The sequence below is a fragment of the Gobius niger genome (genome assembly GCF_951799975.1).
Source record: "Gobius niger genome assembly, chromosome: 16".
Lineage (NCBI taxonomy): Eukaryota > Metazoa > Chordata > Actinopteri > Gobiiformes > Gobiidae > Gobius > Gobius niger.
The window spans coordinates 14,338,407-14,362,740 of NC_136867.1; the positions used below are offsets into that span (position 1 = coordinate 14,338,407).

At 38.9% G+C, this 24,334-nt stretch overlaps 4 protein-coding genes across 10 annotated transcripts in view; 2 read left to right on the forward strand and 2 right to left on the reverse strand.

The window, feature by feature from the left end:
* Positions 1–609: 609 nt before the first annotated feature.
* Positions 610–2,462, reverse strand: gemin2 (gem (nuclear organelle) associated protein 2). Its single transcript, XM_079574056.1, has 10 exons — positions 2,230–2,462; positions 1,982–2,066; positions 1,813–1,902; positions 1,675–1,734; positions 1,494–1,607; positions 1,361–1,405; positions 1,216–1,284; positions 1,027–1,137; positions 888–946; positions 610–810 (listed from the first exon to the last, which is right to left on the reverse strand). The coding sequence occupies exons 1-10, from the start codon at positions 2,349–2,351 to the stop codon at positions 762–764; spliced, it is 804 nt and encodes a 267-aa protein (XP_079430182.1). The 5' UTR covers positions 2,352–2,462; the 3' UTR covers positions 610–761.
* Positions 2,463–7,587: 5,125 nt separating this feature from the next.
* On the forward strand, positions 7,588–13,111 carry mia2 (MIA SH3 domain ER export factor 2). 3 transcript variants are annotated; one of them, XM_079573027.1, is made up of 23 exons: positions 7,588–7,832; positions 8,060–8,191; positions 8,266–8,287; positions 8,376–8,464; positions 8,536–8,607; positions 8,746–8,856; positions 8,945–9,016; positions 9,086–9,190; positions 9,267–9,389; positions 9,481–9,660; positions 9,750–9,840; positions 9,917–9,984; positions 10,051–10,121; positions 10,194–10,295; positions 10,421–10,517; positions 10,620–10,687; positions 10,778–10,863; positions 10,986–11,066; positions 11,273–11,473; positions 11,741–11,872; positions 11,939–11,991; positions 12,107–12,281; positions 12,352–13,110. In XM_079573027.1, the coding sequence occupies exons 1-23, from the start codon at positions 7,731–7,733 to the stop codon at positions 12,552–12,554; spliced, it is 2,436 nt and encodes an 811-aa protein (XP_079429153.1). In that variant the 5' UTR covers positions 7,588–7,730; the 3' UTR covers positions 12,555–13,110. The 3 variants fall into 3 exon arrangements, with proteins under 3 accessions (XP_079429153.1, XP_079429152.1, XP_079429154.1); XM_079573026.1 differs by having other exon boundaries at positions 11,270–11,473; positions 12,352–13,109; XM_079573028.1 differs by lacking the exon at positions 11,273–11,473 and having other exon boundaries at positions 12,352–13,111.
* A 484-nt stretch (positions 13,112–13,595) lies between these two features.
* On the reverse strand, positions 13,596–15,730 carry brms1la (BRMS1 like transcriptional repressor a). Its single transcript, XM_079573060.1, has 8 exons — positions 15,537–15,730; positions 15,344–15,434; positions 15,152–15,279; positions 15,003–15,082; positions 14,833–14,929; positions 14,661–14,750; positions 14,501–14,565; positions 13,596–14,422 (listed from the first exon to the last, which is right to left on the reverse strand). Exons 1-8 carry the CDS (start codon positions 15,673–15,675, stop codon positions 14,324–14,326), a joined length of 789 nt encoding a protein of 262 aa, XP_079429186.1. The 5' UTR covers positions 15,676–15,730; the 3' UTR covers positions 13,596–14,323.
* Positions 15,731–16,440: 710 nt separating this feature from the next.
* The window catches only part of ralgapa1 (Ral GTPase activating protein catalytic subunit alpha 1), a 40,608-nt gene continuing 32,714 nt past the window's right edge, over positions 16,441–24,334 (forward strand). For 2 of the 5 annotated variants that reach the window (XM_079573005.1, XM_079573009.1), the window contains exons 1-18: positions 16,441–16,847; positions 19,377–19,487; positions 19,554–19,603; positions 19,948–20,005; positions 20,290–20,333; positions 20,409–20,586; positions 20,683–20,798; positions 21,113–21,251; positions 21,340–21,548; positions 21,636–21,959; positions 22,046–22,201; positions 22,318–22,386; positions 22,482–22,630; positions 22,708–22,831; positions 22,922–23,068; positions 23,380–23,470; positions 23,584–23,748; positions 24,068–24,214. In XM_079573005.1, the coding sequence (XP_079429131.1) occupies positions 16,742–16,847; positions 19,377–19,487; positions 19,554–19,603; positions 19,948–20,005; positions 20,290–20,333; positions 20,409–20,586; positions 20,683–20,798; positions 21,113–21,251; positions 21,340–21,548; positions 21,636–21,959; positions 22,046–22,201; positions 22,318–22,386; positions 22,482–22,630; positions 22,708–22,831; positions 22,922–23,068; positions 23,380–23,470; positions 23,584–23,748; positions 24,068–24,214 (2,383 nt within the window). In that variant the 5' untranslated portion in view covers positions 16,441–16,741. The remainder of the gene's footprint in view (positions 16,848–19,376; positions 19,488–19,553; positions 19,604–19,947; positions 20,006–20,289; positions 20,334–20,408; positions 20,587–20,682; positions 20,799–21,112; positions 21,252–21,339; positions 21,549–21,635; positions 21,960–22,045; positions 22,202–22,317; positions 22,387–22,481; positions 22,631–22,707; positions 22,832–22,921; positions 23,069–23,379; positions 23,471–23,583; positions 23,749–24,067; positions 24,215–24,334) is intronic. The other 3 variants (XM_079573007.1, XM_079573008.1, XM_079573006.1) reach the window with 2 other exon arrangements.

A 24,334-nucleotide genomic window follows, 5' to 3' on the forward strand; every position in this document is an offset into this window, starting at 1 on the left:
CAGAAGCGCTGTTGCGACTCCACACATCTGCACCAACGACCACCACCATACTTTAGCATACACACACGTCATTCATCCTGGCTTATTGTACATGTTTTTAGTGGTAGAGAAACCGGAGGAAACCTACGAGTGGGACTCGAACCCAGGACGTTCTTGCCAAGAGACATGAGCGTTAACAGCTGCGCCACCATGCCGCCCACAAATTATTTACCAATTTGATTTTAAAAATTCTTATTCTTATTGTATGAAATGTAAAATAAGGCGTTTTAAATCTCCATTTTCGGAGGAAAAAAAATATTAAAAGTACTTCTTTAATAATGTGCATTATGAAGCTAAAATGTAATGACCATGATGTATTCCTTTGACTTTAGGAAAGTAACTTTGAAATACTCTCAAATGAATAGTTACTCAAAGTGAGTATTCTAAATACAGGTATTCTGTTACTCCCCAACACTGCTGAAGAGGGGTAACCGCCAATATAGTTTAGTCTTAGTTTTGTGATAAAATACAAAGGAATTATAAAACACACAAACATTACAATGTTTCATCAGAATACAGAGTTACGGCCCTGAGGGTGTATCCAGTTCAGGACAAGAAGACAATGTTAGAAACCTATTTTATTAAAAAAGCACAAGTACAATTGCATTTTTGACACATCTTTTGCATTCCCTAAGTCAAGAAAAACATTATTGAGCAATCCCAAATCCTGTCATTACTTTTGTACACAGTTTACAGGGTTTATGTATAGACTCCATGAATCTTCAGTTTTCAGTCTCTGGCTGGTCAGCGAGGTCACTTTGTTCAAAGTACCTGCAGATTACAAAGTATAATTTGAGGAATTTAGAGAATGTTTTACTGAGACTTTTTGCTTTATATAAAGATATTACCTGGCAACAAGGCAAATTAGCAAATTGAGAGCAGGTAGTTTCTCATCATCTTGAGACTCCTGTTTTAAAAAAGAAGTGTATTAATATTCATTCTAGAACACATCACCAGTAGTTGATGAAACTGGATACATAACCCTACCAATGTACTGCGTAACTGTGCACATCTTCTTGCCAACTGTCTGATGGAGGAGTGAGCTTCAGGTATTAGAGGCTTTTCTAAACAAGCCAATAAAGCATATAACCAACAACCCTAAAATAAAAAGCGTAAGAAATTGCAGTCTATGTATCATACATTCAAACAATGTAATGCTATTTGGTACAAACTCACCAGCTGTGGAACAAAGTCCCTCTCTTCAAACCAACTAATAAGATTTTCAAGCACCACGAGTACTGTGGACTGACAAAGAGGTATTAAAGCATTTAGGATAGGCTTTTAGCTGTTAAAACATGGCAAAACCCAAGTCACCAGATACCTGGTTGAGCCTGCTGACAATGCTAAGGAATGGAGGGAAGCCCACCTAGACAAAATAAACTGTCAACGTTTTATTGTGTAACATGAAATGAAGAAAATATTAGCTGAAAGAAATAATGGCTTGGATTATTTACCTGACTAAAATCAAGTTCCGTAGATGGATCTGCATCAGTGTTGGAAGATGTGCCTAAACAAAATCCCTTTCCCAAACAAAACCATCTCCAGCCCTCCTCATCTGTAGCTTTTGGCTGACAAAATGACAAAATAAGAAGAATGCATCGATCTCAACAAAGTATCTGACAAAATTATTCCTACCATGAGGACGTTCTCATCGAGGGTCTGGCTACTCCAATGTTTCCTGTTTTTAGTGATGCTCTGAAATAGGGACAGCATGGACAGCTGTGAGCAAAACCACCTAAATCGTAGCGCTAGTAATGAAGTATTTTCCCCCACCTGTCTGACGTCAGAAAAGTTGCTAATTTGCTTCTGCTGCCAGCTTAGACTGGGGGAAAATCCTTTAGGAGCAGCGTGGCAACTCGGTACCTGAAAGAACAGAAACTAACGTTGTACAACCTCACTGTTCTAGTGGACATGGGCAAGGAGACGCGCAAGTCAAACTCACTGATGCATTAACCGTTTGTTTATGTGTAAGTTTTTTGGGGTCGATTTGGGCCACCACCACATCAGGGCACATTGACGCCTCCAACCTAAAGAGAATGGGGACAAATTAGAGTTGGTCAAGTAAAGTAATAAGTCCAACCCGTTTTTGTTAATTATTCTGTAAATAATATGATGACATAACAATCCAAATATGTGTGTGTTGTTGTTGTTTTCTTTAAATGTATATATATATATATATATCATTCGTACTGGACTTGTCGCAGGTATTCTTGGGGGTTTCTTGGGGGTCCATTTAAATCCAGCTCGTCGGTTTTGTGCCGAAACTCCACTGGAAGAAGTTTGGGCATAAGATCTTCCGCATCCGACTTCATGATGATATCTTTTTTTTTTTTTTTTTTCAATCAACGTTTATAAATTGACCAGTAATCACCTTTTGCAGACAATTCACCTAAAACACAAACACGACAGAGCGGCCATTTTTGTATTTTTGTGCGACGAACGATGACGTCTTTATTGTGCGCCGCTCATAGCCGGTTACCATAGCAACGAAACTAAGGTTAAAGGTAACAAAAAAGGGAAAAAAGTAATATGTGTGTGTATTTTTTTTTTTCCTTAAACATAACAATTATACTTTTCGTTTTTGATTTAAAATGAATATTATTTGTTGGATACAATTCAATTGTCTGCTTCACTTGATATCAGCATGTTAATTATTATCCAATACTAGCCTTATATCTTATCTTATCTCAGCTCACTCACAAACCATTGGCTCTTCCTGACACGAGAAGTAGAGAGGCAATGTCCACTTGCCACAACAATTGGCCTGAGTAGGGTTTTATTTATTATGGTGGACACTTTCTTGTGACTCCACAGAGATTATGGTGGCCTTCATGGTTTACCAGATTGTATGTCTTTTCATTTTAACTCACACCACTTGTGGATTGTTGTCTGAGTACAAGATCTGTGGAGATGCAGAATGTGAAAGTAAGTGCTCCAGTCTAAAACATTGTTTTTTTACATCTTTGATTCCATCACATTTAGACAAATTCTTAGATTGTTAACTCTTCATATAGGTCGGATGAGTCGAGTGCAAGCTATCCAGGATCACTATAACAAGGACTGTCGCTTCCTGAGCTTCCGACAAGGAGATATAATCTTTGTATACCACAAACTGACCGGGAAGAGAGAGGACCTTTGGGCAGGCACTGTATGTCTGTGATAAAAAAAAAATAAGGACTAAAAATTGTGGCTGTTTTTTCAAACGACTTCCATAACAAAATCAGATTTGTTTGGGCTTTTCCTTTGTAGCTCTAGTAGGCTACTAACATAGCTGATCACCTTATGCATGTTTAGCACATTGTATGCTTTTAACAATAAGGAAAGAAAATAATGAATGTAGTAATCTGCTCATGTCGTATTAATGTATTATATTTTCAATCAGATCGATAGAAAGTTTGGATATTTTCCAAAGCATGCCGTCAAAGAAGAAGAAATATATGCAAAAACTGAGAAAATACTAGAAACACAGGTACATATCTTAATCTAAGATATATTCAATCTGTCCTCTATGTAGACATTTAACATTTTTTTCAAATTTGTTGTGTTTTCCTCAGAGATCTGACTTCATCTGTACTGATGAAAATGGCTATCCAATCGACACAAATGAGCTAGACGATAATGCAAATCATATATATCTCTCAGAAACTACTCAACCAGTGCCAACAACACAGCAAAGCTCTTCACAAGAGTCACAGCAAACAACAACAACAACAGAAACCAAAAGTAGACAAGTAGACAGTAAGGATGTTGAAACTGTAAATGAACAGGCTGGGTCCCCATGGCTCAAAACCCCCATGACAGGATTGTGGGACCTTGTACAAAAAGATGACATTACTAATGAGGACGAAAAAGAGAACATGGGTGAATCATCTCTCACATCTTCAGTCACAGGGTGGTTGGGGTTCGGAGCAAAACAAAACGGAGATAATAGTCAAGAAACAAAAGTTCCAGATACTGAAGCATCAAGAACTTTGGGATCTTCAGTCACTGGCTGGCTCGGTTTTGGCAGTGACAGTGAAAACCATGAACAAGATCAAGAAGACCTCACCAAAAGTGTACAAGATGACGAATCCGTTGAGGTATTCAGAGGAAGAAAGATTGCCCTTGATCTCCAAGAAGACAACCAATTCGATTCAGAGGAGAAAAAAGAAACCGGGACACTGGACTGGATTGGAAATGGGATTTCAAGTACATTAGGATTTGGCCTGAGTACTAAAGAGCCGAGACAAGAGAGTGCATCTGATGATATGGAAAAAGAGTTACAACCTGCATCTAGTTCTTGGTTTGACATTGGTGTCACAGACATGCTGGGCTTTAGAAGAGGAGTAAATGAGGAGAATGATCAAATGCAAAAGGACCCACCAGTTGCAGAACAAGACACGATACTCAACTTTCCATCTCAAAAACAACTAGAGGTAATAGATCCAGAAATAGTGCAAACAGAAGCCAAAACCAATATTAACACTAATTTGGATGCCGACTTAAAAGAATCAAATGAGGAGTATAATCACATTAAAAGGGTTATGGACATCCAGGTCAATGGTAGTGACCCAGATCAAGAGCACAAGGAAGATAACTTACAAACCTTGGAAACAAGTTCCAATGAAAATAAATTGTCCCATTTGAGCGATGAAACTGTCAAATTAAAAGATCCAAATGAGACAGATGAAGGCACAGCGTTGTCAACAAACAGTGGACCAAGCCATGGTTTGCAAGTTGTTTATGATCAAGACAATCAAGATTATTTGCAACTGGAACAGAAAGCCTTTGAGGCAAACACAGACTTACAAATAGAAAGCATACCCGATGAAATAACTCAAAGTGAGTCCGAAATGTCTGAGACTGAACTACCAAGTAATGAGAGAGGGACTATCCCCAAAACAGTTGGTGATGTGGATTACTCACAGGTTAGCGAGACAGAGAATCCAGAGTCAGTCATGGGTCAGCAAATACAAGATGAATCAGGAGATGAGAAGCTGGAGGAAATGGCTAGTGTAATCACGGCAAATGACATCCAGGAAGTAGTGAATGCAAAGCCAGACATGAACGAGAACACGATTGAAACTAAGCAGGACCTTGTTGGTGGGGAAAGGCTCAAAGATGAACTAAGACTTGATAAAATTGGGGAGACAGAAACAATATTTGAAAATTTAGATCAAGTGAAGATAAATATTAAACCACAAAATACCAATGAAGATAGAGAGGGAAATGTGAAGAAAAGTGAAGACATTTTGGATCATCAAGAAAACATCCAGGAATTAGTTGAGGAGCCATGTGAAGATGGGAAACTGAAAATAAAGAAGGAGTGGCAGCTTAATGGAGTATCACAAGCTTCAAATGTGGAGAGCGACCCAGAATGGTTAGCAAAACAGGAAAGTAGTGGAAAAAATCTAGATACAACACATGATCTGAATAATGTACAGGCAGTAGGTGAGTGGAATGATAACGTTGATGAAACTGTAAAAAAGACGGAAGATATTGATTTCAAAGAGAAAGTGGACAGTGCAAGCATGGAGGACCTACTGGAGATTGTATCCAACAATGATCGAGTCTCCAAAAATAACCAAGAGAGCACTAGCCTGGAGGAAATTAAGCCATATCCACCTGAAGAAATCAATCAGTTATTTGATGTGTCAGAAATCGATGAACTCTATGATGAAAAAGATAAAGATTTTAATATTAAAGAAGATCATTCTGAAACAGAGGTCAACATAAAGAGCTCAAATCATGACGCTGATTTAAACATAGCTGGAAATAAGATGACAGAGACTGACAGCAGTACTGATGTCTACAAGGTGGAAGAGGAAAGGGAAGTTGCTGCATCACAAAATGTGCCACATGTACCCACAGCAAGTTCAGACATTAATAATGAAAATGTGGAATCATCTGGGCTTTTGAATTATGCTTTAGATTTCATCCATTCAACCAACAGTGAAACAACTGGTTTAAATTCAGAATCAGAAGAGCCACAAGTCAAAATTATGATTAAAGAAGATGATGACCTTGTAAATAATGGCAAAGACATCACAAATTCACAAACCGTTTTTCCTTCAATACAGTTTCCTGGTGTACAAAGCGCCACTGTGACCACCCTCAATCCCAAAACACTACACAAACTTTACAACAACATTCTCAACACCATGAATGCAAATGACTTGGAGATTTTAATATACCATTTTGGGGATCACAAGTTGCAGTTTCTGGATTACATTTTGGGCAGCCTAAACACAGCCACTGGTGAAAATGATGCGGACGCATCCATACTGTTGGACATTAGAAGACTTCTGAATTATCACATGGAAAGACTGACAAGTGAGAGCGGAAATGTTGTATCCGAAAAGGATAATGACAAAAGCAGGACTTTTATTGCTCTGCAGAAACTAGAACTTGTATTGGAAAAAGTACAAGAGACCTTTCCCACGATCAAAGCTGATGGTAAAGAACACTGTATATAAATATTGATTAATTGTATTGTATGAAGGTCTTGGTCTCAAATTGTAAGTTTATTTTCATTGCAGAACAGGATATTTGGAAAAGGAAAGACAAGGAAATCAATAATGAAAACATGGAAACACATGGGATGAGAGACATACAGACTGAGGACCAAAGACACGATACAAACGGTAACAAGCTATTGGTTTTTGTTCATCTAAAATATCAATGAAATGTAAATTCAAAATTGTTTCTTTGATTAAGGAGCAACACATCAGATTTTGGACTTACTTGACAAGACTTCTGCAGATACACTTGGACATATTCATGGAGCATTGGAACTCATCACCTGGCTTACAATGCAGGTCAGAGTTATTGTAGGAGGCTATCCCAATATTTGTCACTCAAAGGTGCATGTTTTGAAAATGGTTTCATCGGTGTGTGCTTCTTTAAGACATTGCACTTGTATGTTATTGGCTAGGTACTTTCACATCTCAGTTGTCAAGCAGGCTTAGCTCCTACATCACTGACATTCCTTGCTCAGGCTGAATATCACCAGCCCATTGAAGCCAATTTGGCAGGGGACACAGCTGGGATAGCAAGTTGTATTCAAACCTTTTATGGGGCATTTGAATATCCAGTTTCTTCATGGAGGAACCTGTGTCGGTAAGTGAAGCAATTTGGGCCAGGAGTTATTTTGGCCAATTTGGGCAGTGTCTATTAAGCCTAGTCAGTCCTCCCAAATGTGGCAACTAGATGACCAAGAAGATAACACTATTATTGGTTGATTTCATGTACAAAATAAAATCACAGTTTGAACAACTTAAATTGAACTTGTATATACCACCTGTTCATGTTGGTGTCACTAAATCGCTCCGTGGCACTGTGCTGTTCATGATCTACTGGTGACGTTTGGATTGTACCATGTCAAATGCAGGGGGGTGTACTAATAGCATGTTAATCGTAAAACCCTTAAATGCAGCTAGAATAGGAGGTCTGTTTCTAGCGTGATCAAGAGGTCAAAATGAAATGTGCTTGTCGTGGATATGAACCAGAATTATTTTTCGTGATGTTGGGTTGACGTTTTTGTTTTATTTACGGCCACCCCTACGATGATCTGACAGGATGTGCCTCACTCTAGTGTTGTGGAGAGGTCGCCGCTAGCCTACTAGCCTGGCTATGGCTTCGTACTTTGTGAAACCATTATGATGGATAAGGAGGAGATTCATAAAAGAACCAACAAATAAAATCTTACCAATATGACGGATCATCCGGCAAGTGAACAATTGGCCAATAAAGCGGCGGCGTTTCAAGAGACTGCTGCGGCTTACTACGGCATTGCGGTAGAAAAAGTGAAAGATGTACGTAGCATTACTGTCATATTTTGTTAGCATTCAGGAAGAGATATAACAAACACAGCAGATTTTTCCCTTGAGGATATTTATTTTTTTTCTATTGGAAATATGTTGATATAAATACAGTTTGTGTCATATGATGCTTTAAGCCCTGTCAGTGTTAACCAGCTGTTTGATTGTACGTCCATTGGTCTCGTACCAACAACACTTGGTTCCTTTTTTTTTTGTTACAGGTAGTGTCCGCTCTGCCTGACGACATAAGACCCGGTCCAGACCTCTATGGTGTGCCATGGGAACCAGTCGTTATATCTGGTCTGGTGGGACTGGTGACAGTATTAGTTTTCATCCGTAGATGTTATAGCTCTGTAAGTATTTGCAGAACAGCTTAACACCAACTACACTAAGTGTTTGATGAATAACATGTTTTCTGGTTATATAGGTCAAAAGCAGAACGTATCGAAGTAAGTGTTTGTATTTTAGATTTGACAGCAAGTTTTCTTTGTCTTCTGATGTACAATATGGGACTATACTCTGTGTTATGCATTATAGGTAAAGAACGGTGCATGGCTGAACAAGTGGCACAGCTACTAGATGAGAAATGCAAAGTTCTTGAGACTTTAAGTAGAGTTCAACAAGAGGTACATCTGTTTTCAGTTTTAAGTCAAATTTAACGCCTTTTGAGGTATTCACCTTACAATATATTTTGCAGTATAACAGCGTAGAGGATTCACTCAGAGACAGTGGTGTCTTAGCTCAAACCCAAAAGACGATACAGCTTGAGGTAAGGCATCAAAACAGATTACTTGACTGACACACTTTTACATTGATTACCTTGTGCTGTCAAATACAAAATGTCTTGAGTTTCAGACATATGTAAAATTAAAATTTTACTCTCTGTTTTAATTGAATTACTTTGTAGGCCAAAGCCAATCAATTGGAACATGCTAAGAAAGAGTTTGAGAGTGATCTTGAAAGGTTGAAGGACCAGCTGAATCAACAAAGAGAACACAGACTAGAACAAGAACAACGGGTAACAATCCTCTTGTCCATGTGGATTTAATTGTATCGTTTTCTTGTTGATGAAACTACAGAAATTCAGATTCTCTGTTGTTGTTCAGATAATGGCCTTAGAAGAGAGCGTTAAGACATGTGAAGAAGAAACACAAATGTTCCAGTCGCAAGAAGAACAGGTGATTGTGGTCTTTAGCCAAATACCTGAAGTGTACATTGTCACTATAACATGAACCTCCACTTTGCAGGGGCAAACCACTCTTAAAGTGTATAGTATGAACAGTGACAGGCTACAGAGAAACCTGGAGACTGCTGGAGAGGAGAACGCCCTTCTACAGGAGAACAATGGCCATGTAGAACCAATCACTACAAATTCATTTTCTATATCGTGTTATAAATGGCTAATTTCTTTCTATTTGTTTACTTTAGTTGCGGCAACAGTTGGACGGATGGGCAGAACGTGTAAGTGAATTAGAAGAAGATATGAGAAGATGTGAACATGCACATAGTGGGATGCTACAAGATGTTGCCACTAAGGATGAACGCATTATGGTATTGGTTCTTGCTAGAATACCGTCACAGCGATTTAATGATTAATTTAGTTCATAGTCGATAATGCCTTGCTTGTGCTCTCTGGTTATAGTCCTTGACAGATCGGCTTTTGCAAATGAGAGCGTGGGATTCAGACCTTGAGGAGGAACAAGAAACTAAAGGCGAGAAAGAGACTTCAAATGGAACAGCTACAAGGGGAGAGACGAACGGGGCAATTACAGACCCCCAGGGACATCTCCAAAAAGTCCAGAAACTTATTCATGCTGCTAAGGTGCATGAAACGAATTTACTGTACATTGTGCTTCTTTTAGTGGTTTGAAAGAGGCAAAGAACATTAAACCTTTTGGGCATCTTTTATAGCTAAATGCGGACCTTAAATCGGTAGATGAAGACAAGGATCGGATTTTTGCCAAGTTAAATGATGAAGTAAAAGCTAAGGAAGATCTGCAAGGTGACTGAAACAGCTGGGAAATCGTTTTTTGCATAAAATATTTGTGTGCATTAACTTTTTATGTTTACTGTATTAGGAGGCATAAAGGATTTGGAAAATGAGAAGTTATCGCTACACTCAGACACAATACACTTCACTGATCAGGTAACTTGTGTTAGTGTGTTAAAAAGTAAATGTTTATTTTATGCCGTATTTTATGATGATGTTTAGGTGCAAGTACTACAACAGAAGCTTCAGATAATGACAGAAATGTATCAAGAAAATGAACTCAAGCTTCACAGGTATATTATATTTACAAAACAACAATAATCACAAATGAAAACTTAAAATGCATAACAGACATTGGTGTGTAGATTGCTGACAGTTGAAGAAAAAGAGCGTTTGCAGAAGGAAGAGAAGCTGACCAAAGCTGATAAAAATATTGCCATTGCAATGGAAGAACTCACTAATTACAGGTAGCTCTGAATACCTGTTATTTTATGTTCAGATTCAGACAGATTGGATTAGTTATCGGCCTTATCATACATGTATATAGAAGGCATTCATTATAAATATTTTATTATTAATATATTGTTAATAGACAACGAGCTGAAGAGATGGAAGAGGAACTTGAGAAAACAAAACAGTCATATCAAACTCAGATCTCATCTCATGAAAAGAAAGCCCACAATAACTGGGTAAGTGCCTCGCTGTATACATACATATGTGTAATCTGTATTTGAATTATCAACCAACCAACCGTTTATATACATAATGAAATCTATGGTTGACTCTTTCAGTTGGCTGCCCGATCAGCAGAAAGGGATTTATCTGAAATCAGAAGAGAGAACACGCTCCTCAGGAATAAGTAAGTCTTTCAGATTTAAATGGAAGATGATCAATTATTTTGCTTATTAGATCAAATGTAAAACTGTTGTGTTAATTAAACCTGCGACAGACTTACAGACACACAATTCAAACTAGAAGCCATTGAGAAGGACCCATATGCTTTGGATAGTCTGGCCAGACCATTGCCTTTCAGAGGTACAGTAGGAACTACTCACGTCATATTTATATTTATTATTTATGAAGTTGTTTCATGAATAGGACCCGTTTTATATATTTTAAATTAGCTGAAAGATCTCCTTATGGGCTGTCCCCGCTAGGCCGACCTGCGTCTGAAACAAGAGCCTTCCTTTCTCCTCCAACACTGATGGATGGGCCACCAAATAGATTGTCTCCTAGAGGTGACTTTGATGGAAGTTGTATGGAAGCATTTTGATTGTGGCATGTTGCTGCATGATTTACACTATAATCATGCTGGAGGACAAGCATGCAGCTTATGATGTAACACAGTTGAATTGATTGTTATTGTGGATGACAGTGTATACTGTGAGTTTGCTTGTTTGTGATTTGAATAGTTGCTCTTGTGTGTGTCTCTGCTTCTTAGTAGTGATGCGTGGTCCATTAGAGCCTCCAGGGGATATGGAGCGGATTGGAGGTCCTCATTCAGACAGTGGTTCCATTTCTCCCATATGGGAGAGAGATCGAAGGGGACCCCCACCAGGCCCCATGTCAGGGCCCATGCCCGGAGGCCCAATCGGGTCATTGCCGGGACCTCTTCCTGGGCTTCCCGGGAACATGGCCCCACCAGGTTTGTGCTAGAAAAGCTGACCTAGCTATCATACCTGTTGTCAGAGAACATTTCTTAAAAATCCCCCCAAAATCTTCATTTGTCATAACAGTGTTTTTTTAGGTTGTTGCCTTTGCCTGTTGTAGAGAGGCAACGATATAAAAACTATTGTGCATGGTTCTTAAATGCATTTGACTTCAGTTGCATGCCCAACTGTTGTGTATTGTGCTGCACTTGGAAAAAATAAACTAAAAATAACAATGATAATAACAATCTTTTTTCTTGCAGGTTACATTTTCCCTGAACCAGGAGGGCCAGTATATAGGAGACCTCCTCCGGGGCCAATGGGCCTTCACCCTGCTCCTGGACCCCTCCCGCCCAGGGTTAGCCGACCGCCTGGGCCACCAATAGACATGACGGGTGAGTGCCATCTTTATGCTTTTGTTGCTGTAGATTATGTTTAACCTCACACATATTGTATTGCAGATGGACCTTATAGAGAAACCAGCTTGGCACCAGGCGAACATGACCATCTGCAGGTAATGATCCAATGATGGTTGTTTATTTATTTAAATATATTTATTTAAATATTTATTTTAATGCTTGTCTTAACCAAATTAACCTATATATTTTATATTTTATACAATACTGCAGCTAGGACCTGGTGAAAGGAGGACTCCTCCTGATGCAGATCTGAGGATGGGAGGTATGGCACCTCCAGGGCCTGCGATGGGTCCAATGGACGGCCCCTTTCCTCGTCGAGCGCCTTATGGTCCTCCCCCTCCTGAGTATTACCTTCCAAGAGGGCCAGGAGGGCCCCCTATGCCAGGTGAGTGGCATCCTACTCATGCCTTGAAATTTGTTTTTCTTATCCTCATCATATGGTCCTTTTCCTATAGCGTGGGGCCCTCCTCCGCCAGGGATGATGTACCCTCCACGATTCCCTTCTGGTGGACCTCCTCCACCGCACATGCTCCCATACAGCGGCCCCCCTGTGCGCCCTCCTGTATCTGATGAGCACCGTCCTCAGCCACCTCTCCCTGCTCCGGCACAAAGGCAGTCATCAGAGGAGCACAGTCCTTCCCCTCAAGATATAATTTGATTTAAACCAGGATTTCAATTATCTAGGAAAATCGTTTGTCTTGTTTCAATTAACAGGAATTACAATTTCTTTAAATGACCCACTGGGATTCCTTGTACATACTTCTGTTCAACAGTCACCTGTCACTTTATTCTGAGTGTTGGGCAAGGGCAGCGTTATGTGAAGGAAAAAATAATAATAATATAATAATAATAATAAACAAAGGTCAACATTTCACTGTATGACTGCTATAGTAGTTGAAATCAAACTCAATTAATAGGTTGACTTTATGAAAGGTTGGTCAGCATTGTTATTTTTTTAAAGAAATGTTTTTGCTATTGACCTTTGTGGTCACTTAGGCCTTGATAATACAATTCAGATTTTAAATAGGTAATTTTGATTCATGAACAATTAACTAAATGCTATTTTATATGTGGCTTATTATTAATTTGCCTTTTTCTCCTTAACATCATGTTACATTAACTCTGAGCTCGCAACTGATGACCTGAGATACTGTCAGAGATAACGAAAATAAATTGTGTAAAGTGTATATCTTCAGAGTCGGTAGGATAAAAGCATCTTTGTGAATTTTGTAAAGTGAACAATAAAGAATACATAAACAAGAAGGCCTCTTAATTGTTTTTATCAGTGTATAGACAACTAAATGGTATAAAAGGCTTTCACAATTCAGTCATGTATAGACTGTTGTGTAGTAAGTTACATATTTTACCAGGATGCTCATACTGAGATTCAGAAAGTCAAGAGTCTTACATGCTCATGTAGAAAATTAAAGCATTATGTCAAAACTAAGTATGGACAAAACTGATATTGAATGAGCAGCAGAGTTTTAAGAATAATACCTTGACATTTCTAATCAGAACAATGTCATTGCCGCTTTTGATGGATCATTTTACTTTTCCAGTGTGAAAAAATGTGGTACAGTAAGAAATACTCAAACAAGCACTAAAATGTAGTGAAGCAGAAGTAGAATGTATCATTTATTTTAACTTAAGTACCTGAAATGCACACTTTTTGATTTACTATCCACCACTGCCTATTGTACAATTTATTTTTAGATATAGCCAAGTATGAGAGAACCAATGGGCACAGTGAAACAGTGAATACGCCAACAGTAAAATCGTCAACTACAAAAGCGTCAGCAAAATTTGACAAAGCAAAAATAAAACAGCTTGACATATTTTTGAATTTGGTGTAGAAAACATACTCAAATGTATAAATCACGAATTCTAGAAAATACAGTTTGTCCTGTCAGAAATATGAATAGAAGCATTTCTGTAAAAGAGGTAGATTGTTACAATTATAATACTTTGTGTCTGGCATCATTCTGTGAATATCTGGATTTATTTATATTGATGGATACATGTTTACATTTAAAAAAAAAGTTACATCTGAAAACCTGATTTTTGCAATATTTGCTAAATAATTCCAGATTTTCAAACATTGTTATGTACAGGCACTGTCATTGTCAAGTGCTGAATGATTTAAGATTAATAACTTAATCTTAAAAACTGACCACACTGTCCAAGAACCTCCATCTTTGACAAATCCTCATACATTATAAACTAAATACTAGGGTGAATATTTTACAGGGGAAAAAAAGGCTCTATAACAAAAAAAATAGTACTTTACAAAAAAAAATCCCTCATATTCACAAGAGATTTGTTATAAGTTCCCAGCTGAGAAATGTCATGCTCCCAGATATTTCAAAGTTTTGTGGGGCCATATGATGTAGTCCTTTTGTGATTGACCGGTTTGCACAGACGCACACTTCAGCAGTTTAGTATCGGCCTGTTTCTGTCTGATCGGAATGGAAACACAGCGGCGTCAGGGTCTGACTTTCCTCGATGAGGCCCGAGGGTGGCCACAGCCTAATAAACAATACAAACAAATATAGCCATTTAAAATGGAAAATGTACTACAAATATATAGAAAAATCTTGTGCAGACCTTTCGGATAGCTGTCCAGTCCTCAAGAATGTCCAAGTCAGGTAGCATATAGACTATATATGGACGTGAGCAGGTTAAGAACAATGAATATACCACAAATTTCATACAATATTACTCAGTGGGAGTAGACATATAAACAGTAACTTTAGCACAAGGATATCAGACACCACTGAGGGCCGTCTCCTCTTCTTGTCTGGGCTTAGAGCATCTCTTCTTTTTTTCCTGCCGGATAATTCGTCGTTCCACAATTCTAAATAATAAAAAGAAGTGGTAAGTCTTTGTAAAAAGCGTAAATGTTCCCTTAAGTACGTCTTTGAGAAAATATACTGTACCCGATGTGATATCTATGCTGTGCCTGTCTTCTTCTAGTCTCCTTATTTTTTCCTCCAGCTCATTTTGGACTGTATCAAACAGTAGAAGCTTTTCACTCTATGAACAAATGAAAAATATTAAAATAGACAAAATTAAGTCAATGTATTTGACATGTTTATGTATAATTCACCTCCCAGTGCTGACTTGCTGCTTGGAGCTCACATTCGTACTTGTTCTTCACAGATTCAAGACACAGCTCTTTGTAGATACCTTCAAAATGACATTGGTTTAAAGAAAATTAGGTTGTGGAAAGAAAAAAAAAACATTTATTTGTATTACCTGCCACTTTTGTGCGCACTTGCATATTTTCAAGTAATACGGCAAGAGGCTCAAGGTATTCTGATGCCTGGCCAGCTTCTACTTCAGTAAGTTTGCTGTTCACTTGGGTTAAACGTTCCCGATACAGCCTGAGGAGAACATTGTGAGCTTTGAGCGATTTTACAGGTATTACAATAAGAAAGTCTGTCTTACTGGTCTTTAAGATCTGTAAACTGTTTTTCCAAATTTGACATTTCATCCAGGCACTCCATGCGCCTTCGCTCACAGTCCTCCTCATCCATTTCTGAAAGAAAGAAAAGTATATTATTTTCTACAGTACATGTACATGGATAAGAGTCGGTGTATGTGTCTGTTAGCATTTAGAAAGGCTCGCAGTATTTTTTACCAGAGCTATCACCATCTTCTGAGACAGACGAAGTGTCAGAATCGTCCTCATCAGAGCTGGACGCGTCATGATCATGCTCTTCGACCTCCATATCCTCTGCCGTGGTGTCCTTCTTTTCGCGATCACGATGGACTGGCATCTCACCAACTTAATGAATAAGAATGGATGTCTTGAAAATGATCGATGAGCTACTATACATAAACAATACAGAAAAGTTTCATCTCGTTGCGTACAGCTTAAGGTCTTGAATTGTGACATTTTGCATCCAACGTTACAAGACAAAAAGAAAAAATTTATTCACGGCAACCGTTAATACAAAAAATAATGAAAATACAGGAGCCCAGAACGTGCTAACACTAAAGGCTAAGGCCAAGCTAGCGATTACAATTTGTTTATCTTGGTCAAATGTACCCTGTTAAAAAGCACAAGCAAATAACTCTCAACAAGATGAACACTTAATGTATCAAATAACGCGATTATATTGACTTCTTACCTGAATCTATGGAAGAATGTAAAAGCTGGAGCTACACTTCACGCAACCTTGTGCTAAGCTAAAAACAAATCTCGGCGCTCTTCCTGGGCTATGGATGTGTAGTTCTTTTGGATACGTAACGTGCTCAAACGTAAATAGCGGAACGTCTCATTACAACTACGTTACCCAGCATTCTGTGCGCGCAATAGGTCGATACCATTCAGATCATTCCAGAGATTGTAACGTTACATTTATTGTTTTTAATTGGTAAGATCTGGGGAATTGCTTCTCGTGAAAATACAATGGTTTAGACAAATGTAAAACCGGAGAGGGACGCTTCTATCGGCAGACTGTGTTATTTTTTACTAATACTTTATTGTCTCCTACTTCCTCCGCCATGATGGTTAACAGCAGCAGTGAGCTCGACTAGCCGTCAGCCTGCGGAATGTTTTGGAAGGGGCTGCAATGGATGGAAGCTTGGCCAACTCGATATGTTTTTGGCTAAAATAGATTATAAAGAACATACAAAATGAACTCGATTCGACAAACATGATCATTTTGTGCACTTCTCGCGGCTACAGGTAGCTTCCATTTAACAGCGGTCCGTTAAAATATTTTAGAAGAGAACCTTTTTGTCATAACATAACGATTACCTCTAGTTTAAGTGGCTACGAGCAGCTAGCCCCTCCTTGCTCTTGCCGACCAACGCAGTCCTAGGTACTCTGACTCAGGCATGTTTTCAAAAAAGCCTCATGGAGATGTCAAAAAATCAACACAGAAAGTGTTGGACCCAAAGAAGGACGTGCTGACAAGACTGAAGCATCTCAGGATTGTTATAGGTAAGCTACAGATCCTTGACAAGCAGCTAACAGGTTAGCTTGTTTGTACACACAGTATGACTTATTAAAACTCTTTTAAACTTGAACTAGAGAGTGCTTCATGCAATGGTGTTTGATAAACCGTCTTTAAATGCCTGAATCGGCCCCGCCTATAACTGATTCTACATTTTGTGTTCTTGTTTATCTTTACATGATCAACCATCCTTAAAACATCAAATATATGTAAAATAAAACTAATTCATAAATCTATTTATATATTTTTGGGCATTTTTCAAAATAGTGTGATTGTTTTAAAATATTTCATATATTTTGTTTTTAGATTGCTTCATTTTGGGAGTATTAGTCCATTTAAGTCACCTGAGGGTGCGACTTTGTGTTACATCACCAGCTGCAGTATTGCAAGCATATGGTGAAATATGTTAGATGTGTTTAATAGTGACGTAAATGAGTATAGTTGTATTTGCCTCCTACTCTTTGATCTAGTCCCAGACAGCTGATTTAATTAATGTGACTACTACCGTTTTGTCACATGATAAAATGTTTGACTATTATACCAGATGCCCATTCTGTTGCTACATTACTGCAGAGTGAACAATGGGATAAAGTGTCATCCAAAGATGTAACTAAAGCATTTGTCTGTAGTCTGGACATTCGACCAGCGACCTTCTGGTTGGAAGGCGAGAATTTGCCAAGCGCTGCACTGTCACCCCACCTGTAGATTGCAGTCGAAGAGACTGGGAAATTGCTTTCTATTTCCTCTCCATGTCCAGTACAGTAGCTCCACTTCCTGTTGCTATTGTTAGGGCTACTGGAAAGTGTCCATGTATGTGAGTGCAGCACGGACAGACACGGGTGTGCCCCCTGTGAGTGCTCCAGAGGAAAACCTTGATAGCAATCACAAAGGCAAAGACTTAGTTGTGGGTTTGATGTTTTGCTTGTTTAAATTTGTTTTAATGATTTACTTACACTACTGCTACTTATAGCATAATCGTTTATCATTGCACTGTTACCTTTTCTTTTCTTTTGTCAGTTTTAGTGTGCATTGTTTTTTTTTTATCCTTTCACAAAAGATTCATTTGGCCGAGCTGGCTGTCAGGTAAAGCTTCAGCGCTTTAATAAAGGATTCAGCACAAATTACCTTTTTGACCTAACCAGAAAGACAGAGCAGCGTCACCACCCACTTCAGTTGGTCCCAGGATCCATCTCAGGGCTTTTCACATGGATTTATGAAATTATTTAAAACATTTGCTGAATACATATAATAAGTACAACTAAATGAAATATGGTTAATCAAATTCAAAAATTGTTAATTGTTAATCAAAAGAAAAACTATACAATGCAGAAAAAGGTCCAAAGCAAAGATGGAACTAAATTTGAAATCATTACTTAACCTTTGCACAGTTCCCGTGTGTTTTTGTTTTAGGTTTTTTATTTAGTTGGGTCAGTGCATGTTAATGAACATACATGGATACATGCACGCCACGCCGGATTGTAGCCATAGGCTAATTTCCATCCATTGTCCCCCACTTGCACTCTCCTGGTGGTGCAGTGGTTAGCGCTCGTGCTTCACAGCTTGCAGGTCCCGGGTGTGTTTATTTATTTGTTTCGTTTATTTGATCGGGACAGGGCATGTTGATGAACATACATGGGACTCATGCATGTAAACATGGTGCCACGCCAGATTGTAGCCTTAGGCTCATTTCCATCTATTGTCCCACACTCGCACTCTCAAACTATTGTACATGTTTATAGTGGTAGGGAAAATCTGATTACACGGAGGAAACCTACACAGACACGGGGAGAACATGAGACTCCACACAGAAAGGCCCTGTCCTGGTGGGAATCGAACCTGGGACCTTCTTGCTGTAAAGCATGAGCGCTAGCCGCTGCATGTTAGGCAGAAAAGTTCTCAATCAATCAAACATCTCAATCAGATGGAAGACATCAGTGATTTTATGACTTCTTGCAATATAGATTTTGCATCAATTAATATTTGCGGTTACAATAATTTGCTGATATATTGTGCTGCCCTGCTTTGGTGTCTGAACGATTATTCTATTGATTAGTGATTAGTGTTTGAAATGTTGTTTCTGCCATTACTACAGTATGGTAATACAGTCATTTGGCAAGACACCCACCTATTGCCTGAGTGAATGTGTGAGTAAGTGTTTGTTTTGGTTTTCTGTTGTGAAGGCCATTGACACGAAATGATAATGAATAAGTTGCGTGCCGTCTCAGATCGGCCCCCATTCAAAGCAAAACTAAAGACTCACCTGTTTAAAAGGGCTTTTGACACATAGTTCTGTGGCAACTGTTGTGAATGTGATAATGATCTGTTTTTATTGAAACTGTACTCCCGCTTTGGTCGACTTTAGTTGTTGTAAGGCGCTATAGAAATAAAACTTGATTGATTGAATAATTCCATATAAAGCAACTTGGAGTATCTTCAAAAAGAGATGTATATTGTTTGATGATGCATGTATTATTTGTTACTAACATCGCTGTTTATTTTTTACTGTAATTTTTCAGAAAATGCAGATGCATCTGATTTGAAGCATTTCTTTGATGTGAACTACTCCCATATCTACTATGTATTCTTTGAAAATTTTGTCACCATAGAAGTTGGCCTTAAACAAAAGGGTAAGTTTCTTTTAAATGCTGGGAGTGAAGATGTTCATTCTTTAAACACACGATTTTATGTTTCAGGTCACAAGTCACAGAGAGAGGAGCTAGACTCTATTCTCTTCATCTTTGAGGTAAGTATTATCTTCACTCTCTAGGGAAAAGGTTATAGTCATTATATTATCTTTTCTATTTTGACTAGTAAGTTCCCAGTAATTTGTGCCTGTGAGTAAAATAATTAATGCAGTCGTATCTAATCGTCTGGTCAAGGCCCATCTATGACAACACTGACTGAAACTGACCTCAGACTAATGTCAGGGGCCAGAATGTGGGTGTTGGTTAAGATTAGATTGGAGTGTGCTATCTTTTCTTCTTTTTTTTTCTACAAATAGCAACCATTGATTTCTTGCTCCAGTTTACAGGCAGATATTTAAACTTGTGCGATTGTTATGAAACCATGATGTATTATTATTTTTAGAAAATCCTTCAACTCCTCCCAGAGAGAATCCAGAACAGATGGCAGTTCCACAGCATTGGTACAACACTTATTCTTTCTCTCACTTTTCTATCTTTCTATCAAATTTCAGTCCATATGCATTTAACTTTAAGAAATTATAAAATATGTAAAGAGTAATGTAAATAATGTTGGTGAATTAGGTGTAACTTACTTTTAACTTGGAACTGTGCCTTTTTATTTTAGTCCTGCTTTATATTGAGTGCTTGCCTCGGTTGTTTTAAACCCTGTTTTGTATTGAATTAGTGATGGATGTGAAATTGTTGAGAACCACTCATTCATAATACTGTAAAACTTCTCATTTAGGACTGATCCTCAAAAAGCTGTTGCACACTGGAAACTCTTTAAAGGTATAGTCCTACTTTGTTTTTAAATGGTAATAATAAAACCCCCAAAATGTATTTTTAATTTTCCTCCAATCTTAGATCCGCCGTGAAGGTGTACGGCTGTTTCTATTATGGATGCAGGCTTTGCAGAGCAACACGGAGCGAGAGCAGCTCTGTATGTTTGCCTGCTTGATTCCTGGTTTTCCAGCTCCACTGCTTCATGGGACCCCGCGCACTCTGGACACTTTGATCAACCCTCCACTGAGTTTGACAGAGAGTGAGTGAAATAATTATTACATGTATCTGTATTCTTTTTTATTTTTCTCAGAACATTTGGGCAATGGGCATTATATACAAAACATTGTATTTGCAGCTCAAGTTACCCCAGAAGAAATCACCCCATTGGTTCCTCCACAGTCAGGTGACAAGAACCAGGAGGACCTCACAGCTTACTTTTTAGAGGCCCTGCTTAAGTACATGGTAAACCAGGTACTATCAGTTTTCCTACTAACATTACTAATGGCACTTACGGGACAACCAGGTACTGTGTTTGTTTAATAATATGCTTTGCCTCTAATTCTTTCTTTTACCAGCTTATGCTGCAAAAGTAACACATCACTTACATAAAGTACAAACTGACAGCTCTGGCAGTTCCCTGAAATGGCATGCACATGCATGCACTCAGGCAGACACTAACACAGTCTCCATTTATACGATGGTGCTCTGCTCCACTTGACCCTATTATGTGTGTGTTCCTCTCTTTGTGACATAGAGGTTTTTGTTTGTCTTGCTTTATTTACCAGGCGAAATCCCTTGAGTGGCGAAGTAAGGAAAACCATGAGCGAGGTTTCAGCTTTCTTTTTGGTCACTTCAGAAAGTTTTACCTTCCTCACATCTTCCCCAACTTTGCCCCTGAGACCAGTCTATATAGCCCTGTACTTGGTAAGTATCAGCAATGTTATAGTATAGGATATTATGCGTGAGTCATATATTATTTTTGAATACATACAACATTTTTGTATCCCTTCAGATGTGCCACCGATGCGTCCTAAGCCCTATTACAGCGCAGTGCGCAGAGAACAAGATGGTGGTGAAACAGTCTATTGCACCAAGGAGAGCTTCCTTCAGGCCAGAGTCATCTTTATCCGTTGGTTGGTTTCATTTTGGCTTGAACCACGGCCCAACACTCAGACACAAATCCCAGGAATAGAAGGAGAGAACGTTCCCAAAAATATACAAGTAACAAAATAATATGAAACGTAATAGAAAAATATGGTTGAAGTAGTGAAACCAAATATCTTAATTGTTCATTTTCTTCCCTTCTAGCGTGCGGCAGCAGGATTAGCTGCACGCTCTGCAGGCAGCTCAGATGAGAGTGGTGGAGGTGGCATTCGATGCGACAACCATCTAGAAACAAGCGGTTCCTCTTTAGGGTCAGGTGGGCTCAGAGGCGAGATTACGGGCGGTCCTGGACTTGGGATTGAACCTGAACAGAGCCACTCAAACACATCTACATTGACAGAGAGGGAACCCAGCTCCTCCTCTCTTTGCTCCATAGATGAGGAGCAGTTAACTGACATGGAGGTGGTGAGGAGGGTGCTCACTAGCTCAAGAACAAATGTCAACTTCATAACAGAAATATTCAGACAGGTAAGACTCGAGTCAATTACTTCAATGTTTTCTGTATTATTTCGACATGCTGCTGTGTATATATCCTTTTCCTTTGTTTTGACTAGGCCTTCCTCCTCCCCATGTGCGAAGCTGCAGCTATGCGTAAAGTGGTGCGTGTTTACCAGGAGTGGATCTCAATGGAGGATAAGCCAGTGTTTATGAAGGATCCAGAAGAAGGCCCGTATCCCACTGATTCCGAATCAAGAAACAATGAGGATGAGGTAGAGGCAGAGGCAGTACGCAAACAAAATATAATTATAATATAATATAATATAGTATAATACGATCATTTTGTGACTTGAAAGTAATCAGTACTGTAATGCTGTAATACTTTCAGGGAAACAAAGATGTTGACAGTGAATTGTTGGAGTATAGTGTTCATGCTGGGATTCAAACCACACTACAGGTAAAAGATAAGAATGTCCTCGAGAATCTTGAATGTCCTATACCTTTACATTCTACATGTTTCATATCTGTAATGATTTTCTGTATATTTATTAGGCGTTTATAACCCACTCATCAAATGTGTTCCTCTTGGAGCCAGCCAATGACATTAAGATCCTTTTGGAGGAGCATGTCGACATGTGCAAACGAGTGCTAAACATTTACCGCAGCCTTGTCATGCATGAAACCATGGACCAGAAAACATGGTACAGCTTTGGCAAGTCACTTCACAGTAAGTTCAAAGGTGTTAATGTGTGTTTTCATATTGTGCATTCCTTCATAGGGAACAAATATTGTTGGTTTTACTGAGAGTAACAGAGTCTGTAATGAAAAGACCGCCCTCCATCATGCCTCCGGGCAAAAAGAACTACACTCTTTCAGGCAGACTGGCTGGTCCAATTTTTCAGGTGACATGTTTGCAACTACTTAAATGTTTTTTTTTTCTTTATTGATTTTACAGTCGGAAGATTAATCTTAAAGCTTTTGTTCACTTGCAGACACTGATTGTAGCCTGGATTAAGGGAAATCTAAATGTGTACATAAGCAGAGATTTGTGGGATGATCTCCTCTCTGTGCTCTCGTCTCTCACCTGCTGGGAGGAGCTGGTTACGGAGTGGTCCCTCACCATGGAAACCCTCACCAAGGTTTGGCTGAATATTTTTTGGTTATCTAAACCCACTGTCAAACGACTGTCTTTTGTAAACCATCCAAATTCTTTGCTCTGTCTGATATATAAAGATAACTTGATATGAAACAAACATAAAATGTGTGTGAAAATGGCTAGAAGAGAATTGTGGCAGTAAACACTGTATTTTCACTTAAACAAAGAAAGACAGAACTAAATACCTGGCATAAATACTTTCATTTCCTTCTCATAGTATATGTTTTTATCCCGTTCTGCTTGCCTTGTACACTATAACAAAACCATATACGAACAATCCTTTTGTTGTTGTAGGTGTTGGCCAGAAACCTATACACTGTTGATCTAAACGAATTACCTTTGGACAAACTGAGTGAACAAAAACAGAAGAAACACAAAGGAAAAGGTCAGGTCATATCTGAGCACTGACAGCAATTACCTTTTTGAAATGCATAATCTGTAAAATAATCCATCAACATCAGTAATATGTCACATTTTCCACCTCTTTGTCACAACCAGGTATCGGTTCTGAAAACCAGCGGCAAATTGTTGACCGGTCCTTCTCTAAAGGCTGGAGCAGAGATCAGCCTGGCCAGGCTGCTGCCATGAGACAGAGGAGTGCTACTACTGCTGGCTCGCCTGGGATTGAAAAGGCCAGAAGTATGGTCCGCCAGAAGACTGTGGGTTAGTATCTTAATGTTGGTGAGGATGGTGTATGTACTGTAATTCAAATCCCTATTAAAGCTATAGTTATAGAAAACTTACAGTATTTTTCAATCTCACTTTATCACCTCCTATGCTAACCCTTTTAGTAATTTGTCTTCACCCTGAGTCTCAAAACACTCAACTATCCGACCCTCTCTAATTTATCTTGTATCCTAATCTGTTTCTTCTTTCAAACCTTTTCCTTCTGATCTTTCTTGTCACTTCCTCTTTCAATTTCTGCCCTAATGCTCTTCTCTGCTCAACTTTCTTGCTTCTATCTGGTCTTCCCCTTCCCCAGCCCTGCGTAGCTGTTCTACAGGGGACTCTCTGCTGTCCTCAGCCTTTATCCGCAGTGCTAAGAGTGCTCCTGCTCTAGCTCCGCCTCTTCCTGTCCTCCTTCACCACCACCACCCTTTTCTACCCCCCCTTGCTGACCAGTTAGCAGGTACATAATCTTTGCACTGCTTGTATGCCTGCTGTTTTTCGCCCAAATCTATCTGTAATTAAATGTTTACTGAGCCTTACTGTATATTCATGTGACTTCCCCATTTCTTCCATTTCACCC